The following is a 24,624-nucleotide window of genomic DNA, read 5'->3' on the forward strand; positions in this document are numbered from 1 at the left end:
AAAAAAAAAAAAAAAAAAAAACAGAAAGTACTCGTCGAGTTCATCCTTAAGCTTCACACAAACATATTGGCGTTGTTATTTATTCTCTTTTTTTTCTCATTATTATTTATTTATTTATTTTTTTTTAGTTCGTGATGTAACGGAAATAAATAAAAATAAAAACATAAAAATATTGATTTGTTATTAATAAAAATAGTGAGTTTACAAACTTGTGAATTATTCAAAGTGTATTGATTAATAATATTATTATATTTATTAATAATTATTTAACAAAAATATACATTGTGTTTTTAAAAATGACAACTGGACAAGATCACTCATTGACAATACGTCAAGAAATTCAACGTTTCGAAAGTGTACATCCATCAATATACGCAATTTATGATTTAATTGATTTAATATCTGATACAAATATATCAAAACAAATAAGAGAACATGTTGTCGCCATTGAAGGTAAGCTAATAATAATTATTAAAATAATTATTAATATTCATTAAATTGCGTTTTGTTTGTTTGAAGATTCATTTGTAAATAGTCATGAATGGACGTTATCAAGAAATGTACCAGAATTACATATTGGTATAATTGGTTCATGTGATTCTGGTAAATCAGCATTGGTACATAGATATTTAACTGGTTCATTTATGCATGAAGAATCACCAGAAGGTGGTAGATTTAAAAAAGAAGTATTTATCAATGAACAAAGTTATTTATTGTTAATCAGAGATGAGGGTGGTGTACCAGAACAACAGGTTAATATAATAAATTTATTTAATTAATAAAATAATGATTTATATAAGTATTGACAATTTGCTGTTGGTTTTTCTTTTAGTTTACATCATGGATCGATGCAGTATTGATGGTTTTTTCGCTTGAAAATGAAGAAAGTTTTTCAGTACTTTGTAATTATTACAATAAAATGTGTTTATTTAGAAATATGTCTGATGTGCCAAAAATACTTGTTGGTGTTCAAGATTCAATAAATGATACAAATCCTCGTGTTATTAAAGACATTCGTCCTCGTAAATTATCACTTGATTTACGATGTCCGTACTATGAAACTTGTGCAATATACGGTTTAAATGTTGATCGTGTATTTCAAGATGTATGTCAAAAAATTATTCAAAAAACAAAGCTATGTTTAAATGGTCAGCCTGAAAAATTAGTTGAAACAAGATATTCAACATTACCAGTTATAACAAAAACTGGAAATTTACATTTAGCCAAAGAACAGGATAATCATTCAAAAATAATACAACATACTGATAAAAATGATGATTTTATACGTTCAAATAATCATGATGAACCAACATCAAATGATACATCATTTCAGTATATACAAAATCCTCAAAATGAACTTCGTGCATCAATATTAACACCAACAACAAGTAGAAAATTTCGTAGAAAGTCAAATATATTTACACCATCAAAAAAAGAAAAATATAATATGGGAGAAATGGGAGTAGGAAGAGAAATACCAGTTAAACAAGGTTATTTATTTAAACGTAGTAGTAAATCATTAAAAGAAAGAAAAAAAAAATATGTTACATTATTAGAAGATGGTAGATTAACATATCATTCAAGTCTTCATGATTATATGAATGATACAAATGGTAAAGAAATACTTCTTCAATATGTTACTGTTAAAATACCAGGTAAAACACCAAAAGGTTCAAAACCAACAATAACAAATGATGATAATTTTGAATTTTCAATAATATCATTAGAAAATAAAAGTTGGAATTTTGAAGCTAATAATTTAGATGATCGTGATACATGGATATCAGCAATTGAACAACAAATATTAACAAGTTTACAAAATAGTGATGGTGGTGATAAAAAAAATGAAACAGATGCATTTAAAATGCATTGTATTAAAAATAAAGTATGTGGTAATGATTTATGTGCTGATTGTGGTTCACCAAATCCTGATTGGGCTAGTTTAAATATTGGTATATTAGTTTGTATTGAATGTTCTGGTATACATAGAAATTTAGGTTCTCATATATCTAAAATAAGATCATTAGATTTGGATGATTGGTCAGCTGGACAATTAAGTGTTATGTTGGCAATGGGTAATGATATTGCAAATGGTATATGGGAATATGAACTTAATGGAAAAATTAAACCAACATCTGAATCACTTAGAGAAAAAAAAGAAGAATGGATTAGATGGAAATATGAAGACAGAGCATTTCTACCACCAGCTAATAGTAGTATACCTATTGGAAAATTACTCATTGATTCTGTTTGTCGGTTAGTTTTTTTTTTTTTTTTTTACAACAAATAATTTTCTTATTTTTCATTGGATAATTGTTGTTATTTATTTTATTTTTAGTGGTGATATGAGAGCTTTTACACTTTGTCTAGCAAGATGTACATATGAAGATATTAATATTTCAGTAAGCAATGATGATTTAAGAACACCATTACATCTAGCCTGTGCAACTGGTAATCTAGCAATGGCTCAACTACTAATTTGGGTAAGTCAATTAAATTTTAAATACAAACATAATATATTTATAATGAAAAATAATCATTATTTGTTTATAACAGCACAAAGCAAATCCACAAAATCTTGATCATGAAGGACGTACTTGTATGTCGTATGTCAAGGCATTGGAAAGAACACTTGACAATACTGCTGATTCATTGGAGATGAAAAAACTTATTGAAGTTCTTGAACAAGCAAGTCTCAAAAGTATGGATGACAATGATACAACAAATGCATCAACAACACAACATCAACAACAACATCAACACAGTATTAATAAATTAGTTTAGATAAACAAAAAACAAAACAACATGGTGTACTTATTAGATAACAGGTAAAGTTGATAATATCAATTTAAAAATAATCTATATTTTTTATTTTAACAACATGTATATTTTTTTATTCATATATTATTTTTTAAATTAATGATATTTACAGATTAACTTTTAATTATTCAACAAGATCTGATTGCAAACAATTTTTTTTTTTTTTTTTTTTTTAAATGTAGTTACTATCACAATTAGAGATTCATTATTTTTTAATTATATTTATACACATAATCAAGAAAGTAAATTGAAAGAAAAAAAAAAAAAATTAGTTAAAAGTGATATTTATGATTTTTTAAAAAATTATTATAATTATATTAACGAGAGTGTATAATATTTACTGTCAATAATTAAAAAGTACAAAACACTCGATGTTAAAAACAAAAGAAAAAAAAAAATGTATAATTAATTTAATTGTTGTTTTTTTGTTGTTAATACTCGTGACATTTTATTGTTGGCATCTGTGTCATTAAGACAAAATGGATAAATTCCAGATGTCATCATTGCAAAATTACCAGTTGCTGGATATTCATCAGTATCAAGACCGATTTTACTGCAAGTGTCAGCATTACATGAGTCTTTTATTATAAATTTTTCGTAACGTAAATTAGATGATTCAGCATCATATCGATATCCCCACATATTACAATTTTCTCTAATTGCTGCTGCCATGTATCTTGGTGCACGTGAATGACTGCATGTTGCCAAGTTATATAAAACTATTTTTTTCAAAATAATTATTAAGATTATTAGACGTTTGTGTTTTTTTAAAAATATTATTAACAGTTCTTACTTGCAAGAGTTATATTTGGAACATCATAAAATGATTTGTACATAAAATTTTCACCATCTACAACACAATTTGGCTGAAATAATCCACCGTTTAAATAAAAATCAACAGTTCCAACACTTTTTGTTATTCCAAAACCTAAAAATGGCAAAAATGGTTTTCCATCTGTATGCAAAACATCAATAAAATTAGCATCAGTATCATCAAGTCTTATTTTAGAATTTCTTCCTTGAAAACCAGGCTGTGCTGGATCCATTGCTGTTATTCTGTTTATTCCACTTATGTTTTTTCCAACGTATGACATAACATGAGAACCCAGACTATGACCCATTAAATGAAACTTTGAAATATCAGCAGCATTATTTATCATAAGATAACGAATCACCCTGTAATTATATATTTTTTTAATTAAATACTTTTTTTTCTTTTTTCATTTTATTTTTATTTTTAACACGACCTTGATATTTCAGCAGCAACAATTCGAGTATTTGATGAAGCACTGAAGTAAAAACCTGATGAACCTTTTGACCAATCGACACTAAAAAGATTTGCATCTTTCTGAAATTTTTATTATCAATTTCATTAATTATTTAAAAACTTGTTAATTAAAATTTTTTTTTATTGATTAATTTACTTGATATAATATTGCTTCTGTTAAATTTTTAAACCAGTTATTATTTGTGTCACTTGAATAACCGTGTGTTATAAAATACGTTGGTTTCGATGCATTAAATTGAACATTCATTTTTATATTTGGCCATGTTTCAACATAACTTTTGTTAGTCTCTCTAAAAATGAAAAAAAAAATAATCTAAAAGAGTTTTTCTGGGTTCTTTTATCGTTGTAATATTAACCTGTTGGAAAAATAAAATGTCGTGTTTACTTCCTGGGGACTATCAGGCATTGGAAAAGGTCGAAGAATTTGAAACCAAGGATAATTATTATCAAAACATCCCAATTCGTTGTAACAAACTGTATCATTACCAAACGCTACGAAAAAAAAAAATGATTTAACACGTTTTATATTCAAAATAAAACTAAATTTCCTTGAAAAAAACTCACTTGCAATAACAGATTTAATATAAAACAGTATAAAAATTAAAAACAACATTTTTAACAGTAAATTATTATTTTTTTTTAATGAAAATATAATTAAACAAAATCAAGCTTTCGATAATAAAAAAATTATAAATCTTTATTGTTTCACAATTTATAGTTGATTTAAATTAATGACAAAGCAAAAACTTTTGTATTTCAATAAATTTATATTCTGCATTTGATTGACCAAGAAAATTTCCATTGGTAATTTAGGCACTTTGTTTTTTTTTTATTTTAAAATTTATTATTACATTGGTAAATTAAATTTAGCCATTGTTGTATATGCATTTGTTACGTAATAAACTTCTCCATCTTCATCCTTGAAAACATCATCTACAAATAAATTAAATAATATTTAAATAATAGAAAAAATTTAATAACAGATAAAGCATTGAAAATAAATAAACTAACCATCTTTGTAAATATTTGGTGGAAATATTGGCATTTTACTGTAATGCACTGTTGTAATTAATTTTTCAATATTTTTATCAGTTGTCAATGTACACATCCATGATGTTGGCGATCTAAAAAAGAAAATAAATTAACAAAACAATTAAATTACCTATCAATTAAATAAATATTAATGCTTGATTTATTTGTTTTACTTTCTAGCAACTTCTGAGATGAATATTTGTGGTGCTGGAACACTCAGTGTATAAATATTATTGTTATTTAAATCATCAAATTTAAGTGGTGATTGTGAGCCATGATAAATTTTTAATGCAGCTTCAAACAATGTATGTGAAATATCACAACGACAATTATCAAATTGTCCTTGAATTAAATTTAAAAATTCCAAAGACATGTGAATTTGTGATAATGACATTAATTTATTTTTATATTTATCAATATCAAATTCACCACTGGCCAATGTTAAAAGTGTTTTTCTTGATTCATGAGCTTCCATGAGATTTGAACTTGATAATAAATACATAATATCTCTACTTATTTTTTCCATTCCAATATCAATAATAATTTCTAACGATAAACTTCCAGCAAGTTGTGGAACATTTGGTTTTTCATGATTAATATCAGCAACTAATTTTGCAAATCTCGTATCATCAAAACAATTTATTTGTGGCTTGTAATTTTTATCAACAATTTCTTCAAATATACAATGTATACAATCAATCATTGTTCTTGAATTATTTGAACAACGAATTATTTTCCAAATTTGATCAGTAAAATCTAAATTTTGTCGTTTATCAAGTACCTTAACAAGATTCAACAATTTAATATCATTTTCTTCATCATTAGTTTCATCTGTTATTTGCAAATCTTCTATATCAATATAATTAATTTCTGATTCATCAATACCATCTAATAATAAACCACGTAATTTCATCATTATTTTATCAGAATTTTCATAATACGGTGTTGTAAAATCATTTGGTAAATTAAGTGGCATCACACTGTATCTTGATGCCATGTCTTTTTTTTTATAATTTTGAAGAATTGTTATGTATTTATTTAAAAGAATAATTTCATTCCATAAATCATATAATGGACTTGTTTTTGATCCACTTACGATCTCCATAATCTAAAAATTATTTGCATTTTATTAATAAAATTTTAATGAGTATAATTTTAAATTAAAAAAAAGGATAATTACAATATTGACAGATTCTGGTAATGATGGTGGTAAAAATGTAAATGAATTCCATTTAGCTTTAATCATTAAATATCCATTAAATTCATTTTTTGTTGTTTCATCAAAATCAATCATTTGATAACTTGTACCAAAAATTTCATAGACACTTGAAACAATAACATCAATATCTTTTGAACAACGATTTTTGTCATTTTTTAAATGATTTAACATTATGTTATCCATGTCAATATTGATGTTGTTTATATTTTTTTTTCCAGCTAATGATGCTTTCATTGTTACAAACCAATTTGGAATTGAATTCATACCAATTAACACAATTGATTCTTCTTTGTCAACTGGTGTTACTAGACTAAATATTGGCTCTTTGCATGATGTCTCAATATCGTTATCCAAGTCATCTTGGAATTTGTTTAAAATCTCTCTGAAAAATTAAGTATTTTGTTAGTTAATTAATTAGTTTAACTGTTACTCATGACAATTTATCAAATAATAGTTTTAAAGATTAATTACAAAGCATCTAGTCTTAAAATTGGCTGATAAATTTCTTCATTAGATAACCAATTTCGCCTGATCTGGGTGATGGATGCATTGAAGCTGTCATCACCAAATGAATGCTCCAAAGGTGATCCAGTAACATCAAGATTTGTAATTTCTTCAAATACTTCATTCTTGATTGCTATTTTATCTAATTTTTTATTGGCACGTTCTTTATCCTTGAATTAATTATTTAAATTATTAATTTATAATTTATTTATATATTTAATGACACTTACAATTTTACAAACAAGTAGAATTTTTGTTTTTTCACCAAGATGAGGAAATAGCCGATCTACAAATGATAAATCTGTTAATCTATTTGTAACTCCCTTGTTGAAGGTATGATCTGATAATATGTCAATCAATCCAGGCATTTTTAATTGTTGCTATTTTAACTATAAACTAAAATTCATCTGTAAACAAAAACAAAAAATGTGACAATAGCTGTTACGTTTGGTTACTGTGAGATGTCGCTAAACGTAGTAAAAACTACAGAGAAAAAATATTTAAAAAATATATATGTATTTTATAAGGGTAAAATATTTAATAATTATTTATCTATATTAAATATATATTTTTTTCAGCTTTAATTATGTTGATTTATATATTAATTCTTTTGTATTTAAATTTTAATAGGTAAGCAAAGAAGAATTATCATTAAATTCATCATCAACAAAATGGCTAATAAAGATATAGCTTGTAAATTTACACCAACATCAGTTATTCAAAAATTGATACATGGACAGGAAAATGAGTCAATGACAGGATTTATACAGTTAAAACATTGTGTAACAGTTAACTATTATCATTATCATCTTGGTTATCAAGCCGATAAACTCCCTGGTGAAAATAATTTCTCCGTAAAACTCCGTAAAATTCCGGAAAACTCCGTATCACTCCGGAATTGGCCCATTAAAATTTTTCGGTCATTTTTTTTCCTTCTCTTTACACAGGAATTCGAGTATTTTGGAATTGCAACCGATTTTTCGTATTTTTTCGAATTTTTTCTAAGTGAGCCAATTCCGGAATAATCCGGAGTAATCCGGAGAAACTCCGGAGAAATTCCGGAGAAACTCCCGAGAAATATTTCCACCAGGGCTTACTATACAAGTATCAAATAACACAAAAGGAGGACTTTTTCGTATAACATTTTTTGGAAAAAACGCTTGGAAATGGTCAAAAATATTAGACACTAATATGGTAATTATTATTATTATTATTATTATCATATTTTGGGGGTCTCATTCACTATCCAGAGATTCATAAATCAAGTAAAAAAAGTCCAGAAGTTATAGTTACTGAATATTCTGAAATTAATATTTTAAAAAAAGAGTTTTTTGAAGAAAAAATAGATACTATTCCAACTTTCAACTCATTTTCAAAATCATCAAATAAAAAATGTTTAATCGAAATTGATAACCAGTTACATTATTTGGTTTTATATCAACTAAATTTATTTATTTATTTATTTATTTTTCAGATGGAAAAGTTCAAGTTGTATACCTGGATGAAATGGAATCTCCTCCTGCCTCTCCTGACCGGGCTTCTCCACCTCCTCCTCCTTCCTGTCCACCTCCGTCTCTTCATCAGGATCCACCTGAAGTTATAATCCTGGATGAAATGGAATCTCCTCGCCAGGCTTCTCCACCTCTTTCTCCCTCACTTGGTATGATTGATGTACGTATTTGTGACGTTGTCAATTACTTGAATAAAAACCAGCTAGAAATCAAAGACGATATTCTTGACGAATTAAAAAAGAATAACAAAGTTCTTTTAGAGATTTAAAAAAAAGTAACAGTTGAACCATTACCATCATCATCACCAACTATACCATCATCATCACCAACTTTACCATCAACATCATCATCAACATCATCATCAACATCATCATCATCATCATCATCATCATCAACTATACGACCAAAATTTACTGGTAATAAATGTGGAAAATCTTATTCGAATCGTTGGAATCTGGAGCGGCATCAAAAAACGGCTCGAATTTGCAGTGCAGCATCAACAACAGTTCAATGTGAACACTGTGCAATAAGTGTATCACGATTTGACTTGCTAAAAAGACATTATATAATAGCAGTTGCAAAAAAAGACACATTTAACTGATGCTGCTGAACACCATGGAAAACAAAATAATTCACATACAACATTCATTAAACAAACAACAACAATATCCATTAACTTTTTTTAATTTACGTTTTTTTTTAACAATTATTAATTCTAATATGTGTGTTTCCATAAATACTAATATATAAACAAGATATTGGTGATGAAACAAAAGAAAAAATTATATTACTAAAAGCAACATCATGGCGTTATAGAACTGGTCAATATCATCGTAATTATAAATTACATAATTTAGGATATGATAAACTTGAAATATCCCTGGTAAAATATTTCTCCGCGATTTCTCCTGAATTTCTCCGCGATTACTCCGAATTTCTCCGCATTTACTCCGAATTTGTCCGTGATTACTCCGAATTTCTCCTAAATTGACCCATGCGGAGAAATGAGTGGAGAAAGGTATCAAAATTTTTTTCCGAATTTTCTCCGAATCGACTTGGGTGGAGAAACGTTCGGAAATATTTTTCTACGATGAGAATACGCGGAGAAACATGTGAAAAAAAAAATTTACCGCGGAGAAATTTTTTACGAATTTTCTCCGAATCGATTTGGGCGGAAAAATGTTCGGAAATATTTTTCCGCGATAAGAGTACGCGGAGAAACGTGTGAAAAAAAAAAAATTATCACAGAGAAATTCTTCCGAAATCAACGACGAGGAGAAATTTTTCCACTTATTTTCCGACATTCATCAATTTGATGAAACGATCACGGAAGTTTTGTAGACCAAGTACCTCAGGTATATCAACTTTTTTGAAAAAAAGTGTCTTCGAATTTTCATTTTTTTCAAAAAAAATAAACATCATTATGCTTTGCGTTATGTAACAATTAATAATTAGTCATTCTTTTTTTAAATAATTGAAAATTGAAAAAGTTGGAAAAAAATTGAACAAATGGTGGAGAAAGTTGGAGAAAGGGTGGAGAGATTCGTCCGCCATTTCTCCAACCGTGTGAAAAAATAATTTTACTGCTGAGAAATTTTTTCTAAAATCAACGACGAGGAAAAAATTTTTCCACTCATTTCTCCGCATGGGTCAATTTGGGAGAAATTCGGAGTAATCGCGGAGAAATTCGGAAAAATTTGGAGAAATATTTTCACCAGGGATATCTTCAAGAATTAATGGAAATGGAACAATTTAAAGATATTGATGTTGATGATCTATCTAAATATATAAATATAATTATAATTTTTCATTTGATCTCTTATATAATTTTAAAAAAAAATGCAATTTGCAATACTGACTTTTGTTCGGGTATTGTTTATTGAAAAAAAAAAAAAAAATTTGTTTCTTTCCAAATTATATTGTTAAAAGTATTATTATAAATAAAATAATATTCGGCGTTGTAAGAAATATCTTTATTTACTAAAATAATAATCATATAAATAAACATTAATGAATTTTACTTTTATTTTTACTGTATTTCTAAACATTATTGTTGTTGTCGTGCACCAAGTTTGTGCCGAAAAAAGAATTATTCTATATACGTTATCTGTCTTTTTAAACAAAGTTGTATCAGTTTTTCATCTCATATTATTAAAAATTTTTGTGAATAATAAATAATTATGATTTCACCACATCAAATAATAAGGGCGATCATCATTCGATGGTCAAGGAAAATCAGAAAATGACGTGTAGATCGCGCCCTTCGGGCACTCAACCCTTGACTTTCTATTATTCGTTTTTTAAAAAAAACTATTATGTGAATACCAAGCTTTTTTTGTTCCAAATTGTATTATTGGTGCTGATGGTGTTATTCAATGATTATCAAATACAGTTTACTCAATAGTGTTCATAACTATTAAATTGCATATTAAATTAACTTAGTCACTATCTTGAATATATCGATTTATTGAATGTATCGAACGTGTATGTGTGTGTGAGTTGATGAAAACGTCGACAGCGTCAGTCAATAGAATCACCAATAAAGCGGAGACACATGAAGTTAGCTATTAGTACCTTGTTCTTTTTATATAGGATACTGCGTGGAACCGCATTCCATCATTCGAATCTTTATAGTTACATTCAGTAACAAACAGAGAGCTAAAAATCTTTTCTAATATAATAATATATATACAACGTATATTGAAAATACAATAAAATATTAAATCAGAATTTGGTCATAGTGAATACTACATTTTAATTTTATCAAATATGCGTGAGCTCAGAATATTAAGTGAATTAGAGTTTAAAAAAATCCTTACAACAAATTATGAAAGTCCTCCTGACGAAGAAGATGATATGGTTAGTCTAAAATAACTAATTAAATATTAAATATATAAATAATGATTATTTTTTTTAGATAAATTATGATGATGATTATGAAATAATGTTGACAAAAATGTCAGTAAAAAAATATAAGGCTTCAAAAAAAATTTCGACACGTTCATTTAATCAAAACAATGATAAGGTTAGTCTAAAATATAATTGCAGTCAAAACATGCTCGTAAATTAAATACTGCATTATTGTTATTATAATTATAAATATATTATTTATTCTTTTTAGATATATCCTCAACATTCTGATCATTCCGACGCCAAAAATATAATAATTGACCGTGTTAATGATGATTGTCTAGCTGAAATATTCATGTATTTGCCAGCATGTGAAAGACCGAAAATTGCATTGGGTATGATATAATTACAATATCAATTTTTTTTATTTAAAAATTATTTAGTAATAGTAATAATTAATATATTTGTATTTACTTAATTTTTTAGTATGCAAAAAATGGAAAACAGCCCTTGATAATTCTTGGTTCAGGGTCAAAAGACTTGAATTAATTCATTGGCGATTTGAGGAGAATTTACATGGTTTGACTGAATTTCCAACAGTTCTTCAAGAATTAAGTTTTTTAAAATCACTTCTCGATAAATGTGGTCGTTATTTGATAAAACTAGACTTGACAGCTTTTGATCATTGTGCTATAGTGCCAATTATTAATGAATCTTGTCCAAACCTCGTAAATCTTCGGTTGAGACTCACCCATATTTACAGTCCAGTATTATATAATACATTTTCACGTTTATCTAAACTAAAAGTATTAACAATTATATTTCATAATCTCGATAGTCAGTTTATACCTGCTACTTTAATTAATTCATTGAGAAACGTTGCTAATACATTGACTGATTTGAGTCTATTTAATTATACCGATTTCTTAGGTAACTTATTCTATACTTTTCCAAAAGAAATTGATTGTGTAAGTTAAAATTTATATCTATTACGAAAGAAAAACTCAAAAATATTTTTTTTAATCTTTACATACTTATCTATAATTGCAGGTGATGTCAGAACTAAAAGCCCTGGAAAGATTTGAAACTGCTGGTATATCTTTTCTCCAAGGTTTTAAAGGCAATAGAAAATTGTTTAAACCGTTCTTTATTTCTCTTAACATTGAGTCATATGGAAGTACTCATGAACTTAAAGATGTCAAAAAAATAAATTTACCCGATAGACAAATTACAGATAATAGTCTGTACTTTATTGCCAACGTCATGACGCAATTAGAAGTACTATGCATATTCTGTGAATTAGTAACCGATGATGGTATAGTAGCAATTTCAAAAATGAATAAGTTACAAACTCTTGATTTGATCGGCCGTAATAACGTCACTGATTCTTCAATTAAGCTGATCAAAAATCTGACAAGGCTGAAGTTACCATTCAGTAATAAAATTACTGATGATTCAGTCACAGAAGTTCTTGAAAATTCACCAGATATGGAAGAGCTCTATGTTGAGGACACAGGTGTAACTGTTAAATTTATCAAAAAAGCAGCAGGTATATCAAAAAATCGAAAACGTATTTTACATGTAGGCGTAACATTTATACCTGATATAACACAATATGAAACGCGGTATTTGACTATTCATGTAATTAAAAAAAAAGAACAAGTGCCCACGCAGAAAGTGCTCACAACGAGTTTAAGAGGGCAAGCACAAATCTTGTGAGCGGGCTTTCTGATTGGGCACTTTTTTTGAAATATATACTATAATAAAATAATAACAACAATCAATAACAATTTATTATTACTCTGTTTTTTAAAAATTTTAATAAGAAATATTTCTATTTCAAATAAATATCAATGATAATTTGATTATGTCTGCTAAAGAAAAATGAAAAGAACAAAAAAAAAAATGTATCAATGAATGTAAACGTATAAAAAACGTAAAAAAGAAAAGAAAAGTTATTTCTAAATAAATAGTATATAATGTTTTTTATAAAATACAATTATCCAAGAGTACATTCATTAATTTTTCAGCGACTATTTTACTGCAGAAAGAACATGGATGCTTATCAGAATTTTTTTCCATTTCTTGACGAGCCATTTCATCTTCAAAACCATTATTTAATAAAATATTTTTACTAACACGTTCTCCACAAACACAGCAAATATATAATAAACTTGTTCATTTTCATTTTTGATGATAATTTTTTTTTTGTGTACTTGTTGATAATATATCAATGACTCCAATAATATCATCATCATCATCAGATACTTCAAAAACTTTTGTACAAGCTTCAAGTTCTCTTTGTTTATATCTGAACATCTATCAATATGAGTATTCATTGTTGAAGATATTGAAAGATCAAAATCAATATTTTATATTCAAATATAAAATAAATTAATAATATTATAACTATTATTCTCTTTAAATCTATTTTTTCTTTTTTTTTTCATTGAATAATGTAAACATTCGTAATAATGTCAATTTATAACTGCTTCTTATTGAATTTGATAATGAAGATTTAAAAAAAATGTATAATCTAATTTTATTTTGAATGTAAGCTAAAGACTACTTACTATTTTAACTTGTTATCATTGTGGAGAATAAAAAATAAATTAAAATATAAGAAATGTTAATTTTAACGATTATAAAATCTATACAGCATCATTGTCTTATCAATTTTTTATTAATCCAATTTTTTTTTTTCTAACAATTAATCATTAATATTGAATTAAACTTTTCTTTTTTTTTTTTACAATTAGCAGTATAGTAAATATATTTAACTGTCAGTTCAAAAAAAAAAGTTGAAAAAAAAAAAAAACAATTAATTAATTTGAATAATAAATTTAAAAAAATTACATGATAACGCAAGGAAGAGCACAACACAGTGGTAAACAAACTGGAACAACAGCTTTACCACTTTTTTCACTTTTTTTACTTTTACTTGATGCCTCGTATTCATATGCACCTCGTGCCTTGGCCCATTCACCCTGTCATCAAAACTCAACAATTTAATATCTTAATAAAACCACAGATAAATTGTTTATATTATTTTTATCAATAAATATAATTCAACTTACACCTCCTTGAATCATAGATCTTTCTTCTTTCATTTTAAATTCACCAGATCCAGGTGGATAATAAACTGGTGGTCCAGATATATTTTTACTATTTACTTGTGCTGGTGTATGTGGTACAAAATCTACTTCTTTTTTACCATATCCATTATCTTTGTGTCTTTCATTTTGTTGCATTTTTTCTTCTCTTCTCACGTCAACCAATATTTCTCGCTGCAGAAAACACCTCAGAATCAGAAAAAGAAGCCATAAGATCATCAATTCTTTTTGGTGAACTTTGATCATTATTATTATTGCGATTGACTAAAATATTTAAAATACTAGATTATTTTTTCATTTATAAATTTACACGCAAAGATTTACCAAGATCTTTGGATCGAGGAAGTGGTTGTCCCCTCCAATCTCAAACTCTTTCTCTCTCTCTCTTCAGCAGCAGCAGTATCAAAGATGCGAATATATGAAGAAAACGAAAAAGTTAGTATAACAGTAACTCTCGAGAGTAACAAGTCGTGAGTGGTCCAGTCATATAACTACATTTATCTCTATTTATTTATATAAAAAAAAAACAAACAGTGAATTTGGATTAAATTGATTACCATCATTTAATAAAAATTGGTGAGTAAAAATTAAATCAAATAAATTTTCTTCTCATTGAGATGAAAATAAAAATAATACTTGAAACAACTAAACAATATAAACATAATATTAATAATAATAATAATAATAATAGTAATGAAAAAAATTGGCATTAATCCAAAAAGCATCTGTTTGAGGTTTATAGCTCGGATGCGTAATAGGTCGTCAGTTGGTCGGGGCCAAGATGCCGAATATAGTCTGGTGACTTGGTTGTACTTTAGTCATCTCTCATTTTTGTAACATTTATACACATAACAAACCCACACAAAGTCAACAAGTAATAAGTAAAAAAAAAATTCTAAGAAACCCACATTTACAAGGTCTTGTAAATTACAATAATATTAAACACAAATTAAATACAAATAAGTATTTCATTATGAGAGCATATTGTTTTATAATTTAACAACAAAAAAAAAAAAAAATGCAATAAAACAATAGATGGCTTTATATTAAATTTTATAAAATGTAACTAAATACTATAATGAAAATGAATACGTTTAAAAGCATGCTTTGTTATCACTGGTAATTTCATATAAATAATGTTGAAAAAATTTATTAAATTTGCAGCTGATGTCATTGCTCCATGATAATATTATTTTTATGATTAACAGACCGAGTCAATTTGAATAAATTATATGCTTTAAACTCATCAATTATTATTCGAATGATAAATGTTATTTCAATTAGTTAAATAAAACATTTTTTTTTTGAATGAAATTAATTTGGTAATTATATTTTGATCTTGGCTCATAATTTTATAGCATTTTATTTGAAGCAATTTTATTATTGCGTGGGTGATTTTATTATTGCCAACGTAAATTTTAAAATACATTTTTTTTATTTCTTTTCCATTAGACACACACGTGCGTTATTCTCGTTTTTTAAAAAATTAAAAAAAAATATATATAAGTGTAAGTAACAAGTTATTTCCCTTTCAATTTCAATACTTTGACCAGAACAAAATTCTGTGCTGTTAAAATTTAAAAAAAAAAAAAACCGGTTTCAAATTATAAATTTAACTTAAACTAAAAAAATAAAATAATAATCATAAACTGTCACAAACACTATAAATTATTATTGCAAATTAAAAATACATTTTCAAGGTTTATTTGATAAATAAAAAAAAATAAAAAAATAAACAAAACAAAAATATTTTTAAATTTAAATGATAAAAATAATTTAAATATAGGTATATGTAAAATGTCAATAAATTTATTTTAATTATATTTTTATGAGTATGCAAATTAGACAAGTAACACGAGATGATCTCGTCATTCATAATTATATTAATATTCATATAGTCTCATTCAATTAATTATAATATTTTTTCTCCAATGAAATTTGTATTTGTATTATTATTTTGTTTGTATATAAATAATTGAAAATAATAAATAAACAAGTAGGCGAGGACCATGCAAATATGCAATACGTATGAGGGAGGAATAATCAAGATGAAATTAAATATTATTCATGTGTCCTTGATCCACATCAACATCCCGACCTTGGACTTTCTCAGACAAATGGAAAAATAAATATTTTAATTCTGTTCTTTTTCTTTTAACCATATCAATCGAGTTGATTTAATTAATCGTCATTGATCATTGATACTTATATGGTCATCTTTCATGATCAACGAACTCACAAGGATAATATATAAATAAAAAAAACAAACAATCAATATTCAGGGTTGTCTACTGGAGAAATTTTAATCGTATGATTATTATTTTAAAATGTGAATATTACATGGTTACACCCACATGATGGAAATTTATTTTGGTCAGAGCTCGGTGACTCTTTTAAAGCCTTGACCTCGATAAATCCATTGCCACTGAAATAATAAATATATATTTATTCATTCATAAAATTTAAAAATATACTTACTTGTGTATTTTTTTTTTTTTCAGATATTTGATTTTTTAATTTAAAAAAATGCCGACTGTTAGGGAGAGCTCACATGAGAGTAAAAAATATATGACTCATAGTGGTGCTATATCTGGACACTCAACAAACAACCTCGAGAATAACTTAGGTAAAATAGTTTTGATTATTATTTAAATATTAATAAATAAACAAAGAAATTATTTATATTTTTTTTCTTTTTTTTTTCTACAAATTTTAATGTTTTTTTTTTTTTTGTGGTTTAAAATCAAACAGGCTTTGAGAAAAAAAGAAGATAAAAATGTCAACAAGTGGTTTCGGCTGAATTTCGAATTTAAATTTTTAATTATTATTCGTTTTTTTTTCTTGTTTTTGTAGATGCACTTTTGGAAGATCTCCAAACAAGTGTTTCAAGAAGTGCAACACCAAGTGGAAGACGACCAGTATCACCCCATGTTGATTTTAAAACAGTAACAAATAAATCATTTGCTGAAACAAGGTTAATAAAATTTAATTATAATAAAAATTATAAATAAATAAATAATATAATATATGTTAATGATTTTAGATCTGGTTCACCAATTCGTACAACAACAACTGAAAAATATGTAAGCACAACACCAGCTGGTATTGGAAGTGGCATATCTGGTCTTGAAGCACTTGATGCTGAATTACGAAATGTAAATAGCGACAAATACCTTTTAAATTAATCATATATTTATTAATAATCATTTTTAAATATTGTGTGGTGTTACTAAATACGCCAACGTTAAATAATCATGTTAATTTTACGAGTTTATATAAGGCAACTTGATCATACTCACGTTTTTATTTATTCATGTTTTTTTTTTTTCATATTTCCCACCTTTTTATTTATTCATTTTTATTTTAAATAATTTTAGATACAGCCAGGACAGGCTAAAACAGTTGCATATAAACAAGTGTCTTATCAATTCAACAAAACAAAAGATGGCCAAAAAATTGGTAAGATTATACTTAATTTTTTTTAAATAATATTTTGAATATAAAGCACTTTGAGATGGTATTAATTATTGAAAATTTATTCATTTATTTAATAAATAATTTATTAACAATTAATATTTTATATCACTTAATTATTTAATTTATAAATTAAAATTTTAAAATAATTTTTCGTTAAATTCTATATTTGGATTTGTAAGGAGAAATAAAATTTGACCTGATTTCTTCATGTGAATATTATTTTTATAGAGAAAGTCATAAATATTATTGCCATATTAAGCTTGTTGATTTTTTTTATGATTTTTTTTTAGATTCGTTTGGGTCAACTGACAACTCATTATCAAGCACTACAAAATCTATGTAAGTATTTAAAGTTTGATGGCACACAAAGCCCACTGTAATTATGTAATCAAAATATAAATTGATCCTCAATAATTTTAAATTTTCTTTTAATTTATTTTATGTATCAGTGATGGTGTTCATGAGACAGCATATGATGAGACATACAGACGACCTAGAAGTCCAGAAAGATCAACAACATCGAAAACAGTTAACAGAGAACTCGTAAGAAATTTTCGTTTTGTTTTGTTCGATAATTTAAAGAAAATTAAATATATATTTTTTTAAAGGTATATGGTGATACATCATCTCGTTTAATACCATCATCATCATCATCATCTGGAACTAATACTCGTGATGTAAAAATAATTCGTGAAACATATCAGCCAGAATCATCAAAAACAATGTCATCATTGTACCAAAATCATGAGAGAATTGATGAACGTGGTATTAATTGTATTCCTGAACATTTAACACCAGGTCCAAATACAAAAGTAACAAAGACAGTAAAAACATATACATATGAATTACCAGGAACACCAGATGTTTATCGTCGTCACAATAACACTGAACAAAGTGTTACATATAAAATTGACAAAAATATCGAACGATCGAAAAGTCCAATGACATATACATCTCAACAGCCAGATGTTAAATCAACAATATTACACAAAGAAGCAAAATATTATCATGAAGATATGCATGATTCATCAACATATGGAAAACCAAAATTATTAACGACATATCCATCAGCATCATCACCAACAAATTATGAAACAATTAAAACTAAAAAAGAAAATTATTATATACGTGATGAAAGATATGAAAATGGTTATATACCAGTTGATAGAGTTGATTATCCACATACTGAAACAACAACAACAACTGTTATTGATAGAGTTGAAGAATTTATACCTGATAAATCATCAACACCAAATGGTGGTCATAGTTATTATACAACAACAGTTGCAACACCACAAACTCGTACAACATCACAAGGTTTAAATTCAAGTGTTTATAAATATTCAAAAGAAACACATAGTGATCGTGAAATATTACTACCAAAACCATTTCCAACTGGTACACAAATGTATCCAGTTAATCGAAATAATAATAATGATCAAAGTTCACCAAAAAGAATTGATGATCTTATGGCTTCTTTTTCTGATTCTGAGGTTTGTTTTATTTTGATATATTTATTTTATTTGTTATTTGTTGTAATCTATTTGTTGTAATCTTTTTTTTTCTGCAGCGAGAAGTATTGGTTGACGTGAGAAGAGAGGAAAAAATGCAACAAAATGAAAGACACAAAGATAATGGATATGGTAAAAAAGAAGTAGATTTTGTACCACATACACCAGCACAAGTAAATAGTAAAAATATATCTGGACCACCAGTTTATTATCCACCTGGATCTGGTGAATTTAAAATGAAAGAAGAAAGATCTATGATTCAAGGAGGTGTAAGTTAAATTATATTTATTAATAAAAATAATAAAAACATTTTGTCTGTGATTTTATTAAGATATTAAATTGTTGATTTTTGATGACAGGGTGAATGGGCCAAGGCACGAGGTGCTTATGAATACGAGGCATCAAGTAAAAGTAAAAAAAGTGAAAAAAGTGGTAAAGCTGTTGTTCCAGTTTGTTTACCACTGTGTTGTGCTCTTCCTTGCGTTATTATGTAATTTTTTTAAATTTATTATTTGAATTAATTAATTGTGTTTTTTTTTTTTTTTAAACCTTTTTTTTTTTTGACTGACATTTAATATATTCACTATACTGCTAATATTGTAAAAAAAAAAAATATTTGATTGATGAAAAAAAAAAGAAAAGCTTAATTCAATAATAATGATTAATTGTTAGAAAAAAAAATTTGTATTAATAATATAATAATTGTCTTTTGTGTTTTACATTTTTTAATAATCTAAATGTCGAGAAAAAAAATATATATTTTCTGTATAAGATATTATATTGCGTGTTTTTGCTTGTATTACAATTATTTAAATATGAAATACTGTCAAACACAACTCTGAAAAAAATATGATAAGATAATGATAACGTAAGAGATTTTATAATCGTTAAAATTAACATGTTTTATATTTTAATTTATTTTTTATTCCACGATGATAACGAATTAAAATGGTAAGTAGTCTTGAATTAAACAAATAACAAATAGATCTTGATGGAACAATTTTAATAGCTTAAATTTAAAATTAAAAACAGATTATAAATTTTTTTTAAATCTTCATTATACAGAATATTATTGTAGAATTCAATTATTGTAGAATTCAATAAGAAGCAATTATGAATTAATATTATTACAAGTGTTTATATTATTATATAAATAGAAAAAAAAAAAAAAATAGAGATATATAGTTACTAATTCTAAAACTAATTACATTTTTATTTTCTCTATAAAAATGCAAATGATAATTCAATCTTATCATCCACACGCCCCAACAAACGTTACCAGATCTTTTTTAATTAATATATTTACCGATAATGATACATATAATAAAAAATTACTAATGTTATGTTTATATGACAGTGACAAGTCTTGTACTCAACCTAGTCGTGGTACATAAAGACTATGTAGAGGAACGCATACAGATGAACATTCTCCACAAGATCGGACCCTTTCCATTTTTTGCTTTAATAAACAATACATTTTGAAAAACAGCCGTGTTTTGAAATGGACAATAGTAGATATAGATATATTCCAAGCTTTTTTAACTTCATGTATATCAGGATTACTAAATAGATATAAATCTTGAATTTTAGAATCAGTGAATGCACCAGTTTCAATAGAGCTAATTTTGTTGTGTGTCAAATCCAATTGACCGGATTTTAAACCCTCAAAAGTATCCTTTTCAATAGTTGTGAGTTCGTTGTGACTCAAATTATACAAAACAAAATTTTTATTATCAAATAACATGAATGCTTCGTCATCGATGTCCTCAATTTCATTGTTATTTAATAAAAGCACAGCGAGATTCTTGAGATTATTGAATACATTCATTGAAACAAGAGATATTTTATTGAATGACAAGTTTATATATCGGAGATTATTTAGTAAATTAAATGCACCAGCTTCAATTGTCGACAACTGTGTTTTGGTTATTGTAAATACTTCAATTTGTTGCACACAAACTAATGAATTTTCTTGTAGTCTATCAATTGTACCAGTTGTATAACGAATGTCGATTATTGAATTTGGTATATCTTTTGAAAATGAATTATGACAAATACCAACAGAGTGATTACCAACAATTTCGAGGGTTTTTATCACTTTAAGATCGGTCAAAACTTGACTGAGATAAAAACTAGTTTCGATAACTTCGATTTTCAGATATCTCAGAGATTGTAGTTGTACAAATAAATTTTTCTTGAGTTTGATGGCTCCAACATTCAATATTAAATTTTCTAAGTTTATCAAACCGTTAAATGATTCAGGATAAATTATAAATTCGAAACCTTCAGTATAATTTACTGTTAAAGCTGTAAAATAGGATTTAAAGTTAGAATGTGTAAATGCATTTCTATTAATTGATGATATATCAAACAACTCAAGTTTTTTACTTGGTAATGAAAAACCCTGTGAAAAAAACATATCTATATAGGTTTTTATAACTGCGTTGACAGATAATAGTGAATTCAACTTTGTACAAATCTTCAAAGATTCTTGAGTGAAACATTTCGTCTGAATTCGGGTTTCATCCGCGCTCCAAATTTTAATATTTCCTTTAAGTTTATCATTATTATCTACATTTAATGTTTCAAAGTTCAAAGTTTTGAATGCACCAATTTCAATTGTTATTAATTTATTATCTGATAAATCCAGTTGTTTAATCTTAACATCGACAAATAAATCTTTGCTTATAGATGTCAACTTGTTGTAACTCAAATCTAGCATTGATAATATTTTTCCTCTAAATGCCCCATTAACAATATTGTTTATTTTATTATCACTGAGTACGAGTGAATTTAGATTCGTTAAGTTCTCAAAAGTATTTCGATCAATTTGTGTCAATTTATTTGATGATAATACTAAACTAGTAAGTTTATTAAGTCGACTAAATGACCCAGGTTCAATATTTTCGAGATCACTGCTTGTTATACCCAGATATTCAAGCCTTTCTAAGCAAACAAAATCATCTTGATGCAAACTTGTGAACCATCCATGTATATAACAGAGACTTGAAATTTTAGTATTGCGATCCATACATAAATCCGTATCACAAATAGCTACTCTTTCAGCATCAGAAATTAATAAATTTTTTATATTTGAACGTCTGACCAATTTACAAATAGAAATATTACATCTCTTAGTATCAATTGCTGGAATTTCAAATGTTACTAATGATTTTAGATGATCCAAAAAGTATGTATCAAATTTTATTGGTACAGTTTTAAGTTCTAAAAATTCAAGATTTGATAATCCTTCAAAAGATTTTTCACTTATTTTAAAATTTTTTGCTGTGGAGGCAATTATTAAAGTTGTTATGAGTATGTTAAAAAACGTATTCGCTTCGATTGATGATATTTCATTATCTTTTATTTCAAGAATATTCGGTTGCCATGTGTCAGGAACAATTGGCAAAACTAAAGACAATGAAGTTAAATTTGATGTTTTGCAAATTTTAAAATAATTATATTTACTTGAGTAGCAGTGTGTGTTATTATTTTGATATTTAACAGATGATAAATTAGCTTTTTCATTTGGATTTAATATAATGTCATCTGGTCTTGAATCAAAAAACACGATAGTTTTATTTTTGAGACCCCATAAAGAGGAATCATCAATATCAAAAAAACTATTGTCAAACAAAAAAATTGTATCACTTTGAGAATTGTTAAATGCATTGTCTTCAATGAATTGTATATTGTTTCGTGACAAATCAATCAAATCGCATTTTATATTTTCAAACATTTTCCATCCAATATGTTCCAATTGATTATAGCTAATGTTTAGCAATGTCAATTTATTATCTTCCATGAGGTTAAATGCTCTATTATTGATAGTTTTTATTGAGTTTTCACTAAGATTGATAGTGTCTAATGATTTAATATTGAATACACGTGAAGGTATATGAGTCAATTGTTTATTTAATACCAATGATACTGTGATTAGATCATCAAGGCCATCAAATATTCCTGGTTTAAGTATAGTTAGATTACTGTTTGTGATTATCAATTCCGTGAGATATTTTAAACATTTAAAACACCTGTTCGATAATGCTTTCAAATGACCACCAGTATATTGAAGTTTTAATAATTGTAATGGATTATTGTCATTCTGATAATTACAAATATCTACAGTATAATGATTTAAAAGTTCTAAGTTTGTCAAACTTGGATGGTTTTTTAATACGGCAATGAGATTAGCTGTTGTTGAATTAATTATTTGTAACTTGAGTGATTTTAATTTTGGCATTCTTTTGAAACTGTCAACATTTAGTAAAACAAATGCCGAATTGATTTCTATATATTCAAGATTTGTTAAATTTGCAAAAGCATATGGCTCAATTGAGATATTTTTAACAGGTAAATCCAATTTCAAAGTTGTCAATGATGAAAATTCATCACTAAATACATAATTTTCTATGATGTTACTGCTAATGTTACTTGTTACTCGAATTTCTTTAATATCGCTTAAAAATCTTACATTTTTTGGCAGTTGATAAGTCCATCCGTTGACTGAACATTGAAACTCATATTCATGAAATTCGTTGTGACACTGAACAAGATTGTTGGATTCGTTGAATGCTTCACAAATATTAATTGACAAATATGTTATTATAAATCTGATTAACATCCACAATATTTTAATATTCTTCATTGAAAATTTACAATGTTCCAATATTTTTAACTGTTACTTTTTTTAATAAATTGTAAATACTTATAAATCAAAGATTTGATGAGGTGTACAAGATATCAAGATGACCTGTGTATTGCAAGCACAAGTTGAGCTAAATTTACAACTAATAATGAGAAACGACTGTAAAATAATTTTAAAAGTGAGATATATTTAATTTCATTCGTGATAAATTATAAAATACATAAAATGTGATTGGCTGTGACGCATTTGTTATTCATTCTTTGATAACTGATAAGGGATAGAACATATTAATGTTATGATAACTGTCTTTGTGTTATATTTGTTAAAATATTTTAATCTTAAAAAAGAATATATATATATATATACATATTTTATTTTATTTTCGCACAAGATATTCTGTATATTAAGTGATTATTTAAATATGAAATATAGGCGAACACAACTCTGCAAAAAATGATAAGACAATGATGACACAAGTAGTCTTAAATAAAACAAATAACACATAGATATTGGTGTAACAATAATTTTAATACCTTAAATTTAAAAATAAAACAGAATATAGATTTTTTTTTAAATCTTCATTATGAAATTCAATAAGAAGCAAATATTTCTATAATAGTTCTATAAACTTATAATGATTAAAATTTCTTT

General features: G+C 26.1%; 5 protein-coding genes across 7 annotated transcripts; 2 read left to right on the plus strand and 3 right to left on the minus strand.

The window, feature by feature from the left end:
* The first annotated feature begins 42 nt into the window (after nucleotides 1–42).
* On the plus strand, nucleotides 43–9,264 carry LOC122854782 (centaurin-gamma-1A). 3 transcript variants are annotated; one of them, XR_006373999.1, is made up of 7 exons: nucleotides 43–453; nucleotides 520–752; nucleotides 833–2,256; nucleotides 2,339–2,483; nucleotides 2,557–2,828; nucleotides 7,494–8,057; nucleotides 8,338–9,264. XR_006373999.1 is itself a non-coding variant. In XM_044155745.1 (6 exons), the coding sequence occupies exons 1-5, from the start codon at nucleotides 297–299 to the stop codon at nucleotides 2,782–2,784; spliced, it is 2,187 nt and encodes a 728-aa protein (XP_044011680.1). In that variant the 5' UTR covers nucleotides 43–296; the 3' UTR covers nucleotides 2,785–2,828; nucleotides 2,933–3,033. The 3 variants fall into 3 exon arrangements, 2 of the variants coding, with proteins under 2 accessions (XP_044011680.1, XP_044011679.1); XM_044155745.1 differs by lacking the exons at nucleotides 7,494–8,057; nucleotides 8,338–9,264 and adding an exon at nucleotides 2,933–3,033; XM_044155744.1 differs by lacking the exons at nucleotides 7,494–8,057; nucleotides 8,338–9,264 and having other exon boundaries at nucleotides 2,557–2,955.
* LOC122854785 (pancreatic lipase-related protein 2-like) lies at nucleotides 2,865–4,777 on the minus strand. The gene is made up of 6 exons (XM_044155748.1): nucleotides 4,673–4,777; nucleotides 4,465–4,600; nucleotides 4,245–4,398; nucleotides 4,068–4,168; nucleotides 3,614–3,996; nucleotides 2,865–3,539 (listed from the first exon to the last, which is right to left on the minus strand). Exons 1-6 carry the CDS (start codon nucleotides 4,719–4,721, stop codon nucleotides 3,226–3,228), a joined length of 1,137 nt encoding a protein of 378 aa, XP_044011683.1. The 5' UTR covers nucleotides 4,722–4,777; the 3' UTR covers nucleotides 2,865–3,225.
* LOC122854783 lies at nucleotides 4,721–7,343 on the minus strand. Its single transcript, XM_044155746.1, has 6 exons — nucleotides 7,094–7,343; nucleotides 6,831–7,033; nucleotides 6,321–6,741; nucleotides 5,314–6,248; nucleotides 5,120–5,232; nucleotides 4,721–5,041 (listed from the first exon to the last, which is right to left on the minus strand). The coding sequence occupies exons 1-6, from the start codon at nucleotides 7,229–7,231 to the stop codon at nucleotides 4,956–4,958; spliced, it is 1,896 nt and encodes a 631-aa protein (XP_044011681.1). The 5' UTR covers nucleotides 7,232–7,343; the 3' UTR covers nucleotides 4,721–4,955.
* Nucleotides 9,265–14,070: 4,806 nt separating the features above from the next.
* Nucleotides 14,071–14,628, minus strand: LOC122854788. The gene is made up of 2 exons (XM_044155752.1): nucleotides 14,302–14,628; nucleotides 14,071–14,211 (listed from the first exon to the last, which is right to left on the minus strand). The coding sequence occupies exons 1-2, from the start codon at nucleotides 14,581–14,583 to the stop codon at nucleotides 14,077–14,079; spliced, it is 417 nt and encodes a 138-aa protein (XP_044011687.1). The 5' UTR covers nucleotides 14,584–14,628; the 3' UTR covers nucleotides 14,071–14,076.
* A 129-nt stretch (nucleotides 14,629–14,757) lies between these two features.
* Nucleotides 14,758–20,445, plus strand: LOC122854787 (mucin-5AC-like). Its single transcript, XM_044155751.1, has 10 exons — nucleotides 14,758–14,913; nucleotides 16,839–16,963; nucleotides 17,191–17,311; nucleotides 17,381–17,492; nucleotides 17,715–17,796; nucleotides 18,105–18,153; nucleotides 18,264–18,357; nucleotides 18,423–19,307; nucleotides 19,385–19,594; nucleotides 19,685–20,445. Exons 2-10 carry the CDS (start codon nucleotides 16,864–16,866, stop codon nucleotides 19,817–19,819), a joined length of 1,788 nt encoding a protein of 595 aa, XP_044011686.1. The 5' UTR covers nucleotides 14,758–14,913; nucleotides 16,839–16,863; the 3' UTR covers nucleotides 19,820–20,445.
* The last annotated feature ends 4,179 nt before the right edge of the window (nucleotides 20,446–24,624 follow it).

The sequence above is a fragment of the Aphidius gifuensis genome, linkage group LG4, assembly GCF_014905175.1.
Source record: "Aphidius gifuensis isolate YNYX2018 linkage group LG4, ASM1490517v1, whole genome shotgun sequence".
Classification (NCBI taxonomy): domain Eukaryota; kingdom Metazoa; phylum Arthropoda; class Insecta; order Hymenoptera; family Braconidae; genus Aphidius; species Aphidius gifuensis.

What these genes read in the sequence shown, in the direction of transcription:
- LOC122854782 (XM_044155745.1), top strand. Translation starts at nt 297, where the DNA reads ATGACAACTGGACAAGATCACTCATTGACAATACGTCAAGAAATTCAA. An exon ending in CTCATTGATTCTGTTTGTCG is followed by an intron (nt 2,257 to 2,338) that starts GTTAGTTTTTTT and finishes TTTTATTTTTAG; the next exon opens with TGGTGATATGAGAGCTTTTA. An exon ending in TGGCTCAACTACTAATTTGG is followed by an intron (nt 2,484 to 2,556) that starts GTAAGTCAATTA and finishes TGTTTATAACAG; the next exon opens with CACAAAGCAAATCCACAAAA.
- LOC122854785 (XM_044155748.1), bottom strand. Translation starts at nt 4,721, where the DNA reads ATGTTGTTTTTAATTTTTATACTGTTTTATATTAAATCTGTTATTGCA. An exon ending in ACATTTTATTTTTCCAACAG is followed by an intron (nt 4,399 to 4,464) that starts GTTAATATTACA and finishes TTTCATTTTTAG; the next exon opens with AGAGACTAACAAAAGTTATG. An exon ending in TCCAAATATAACTCTTGCAA is followed by an intron (nt 3,540 to 3,613) that starts GTAAGAACTGTT and finishes TGAAAAAAATAG; the next exon opens with TTTTATATAACTTGGCAACA.
- LOC122854783 (XM_044155746.1), bottom strand. Translation starts at nt 7,231, where the DNA reads ATGCCTGGATTGATTGACATATTATCAGATCATACCTTCAACAAGGGA. An exon ending in TACCAGAATCTGTCAATATT is followed by an intron (nt 6,249 to 6,320) that starts GTAATTATCCTT and finishes AATAATTTTTAG; the next exon opens with ATTATGGAGATCGTAAGTGG. An exon ending in ATCTCAGAAGTTGCTAGAAA is followed by an intron (nt 5,233 to 5,313) that starts GTAAAACAAATA and finishes TTTCTTTTTTAG; the next exon opens with ATCGCCAACATCATGGATGT.
- LOC122854788 (XM_044155752.1), bottom strand. Translation starts at nt 14,583, where the DNA reads ATGATCAAAGTTCACCAAAAAGAATTGATGATCTTATGGCTTCTTTTT. An exon ending in GATCTATGATTCAAGGAGGT is followed by an intron (nt 14,212 to 14,301) that starts GTAAGTTGAATT and finishes TTTTGATGACAG; the next exon opens with GGTGAATGGGCCAAGGCACG.
- LOC122854787 (XM_044155751.1), top strand. Translation starts at nt 16,864, where the DNA reads ATGCCGACTGTTAGGGAGAGCTCACATGAGAGTAAAAAATATATGACT. An exon ending in AAATCATTTGCTGAAACAAG is followed by an intron (nt 17,312 to 17,380) that starts GTTAATAAAATT and finishes TAATGATTTTAG; the next exon opens with ATCTGGTTCACCAATTCGTA. An exon ending in CTTCTTTTTCTGATTCTGAG is followed by an intron (nt 19,308 to 19,384) that starts GTTTGTTTTATT and finishes TTTTTTCTGCAG; the next exon opens with CGAGAAGTATTGGTTGACGT.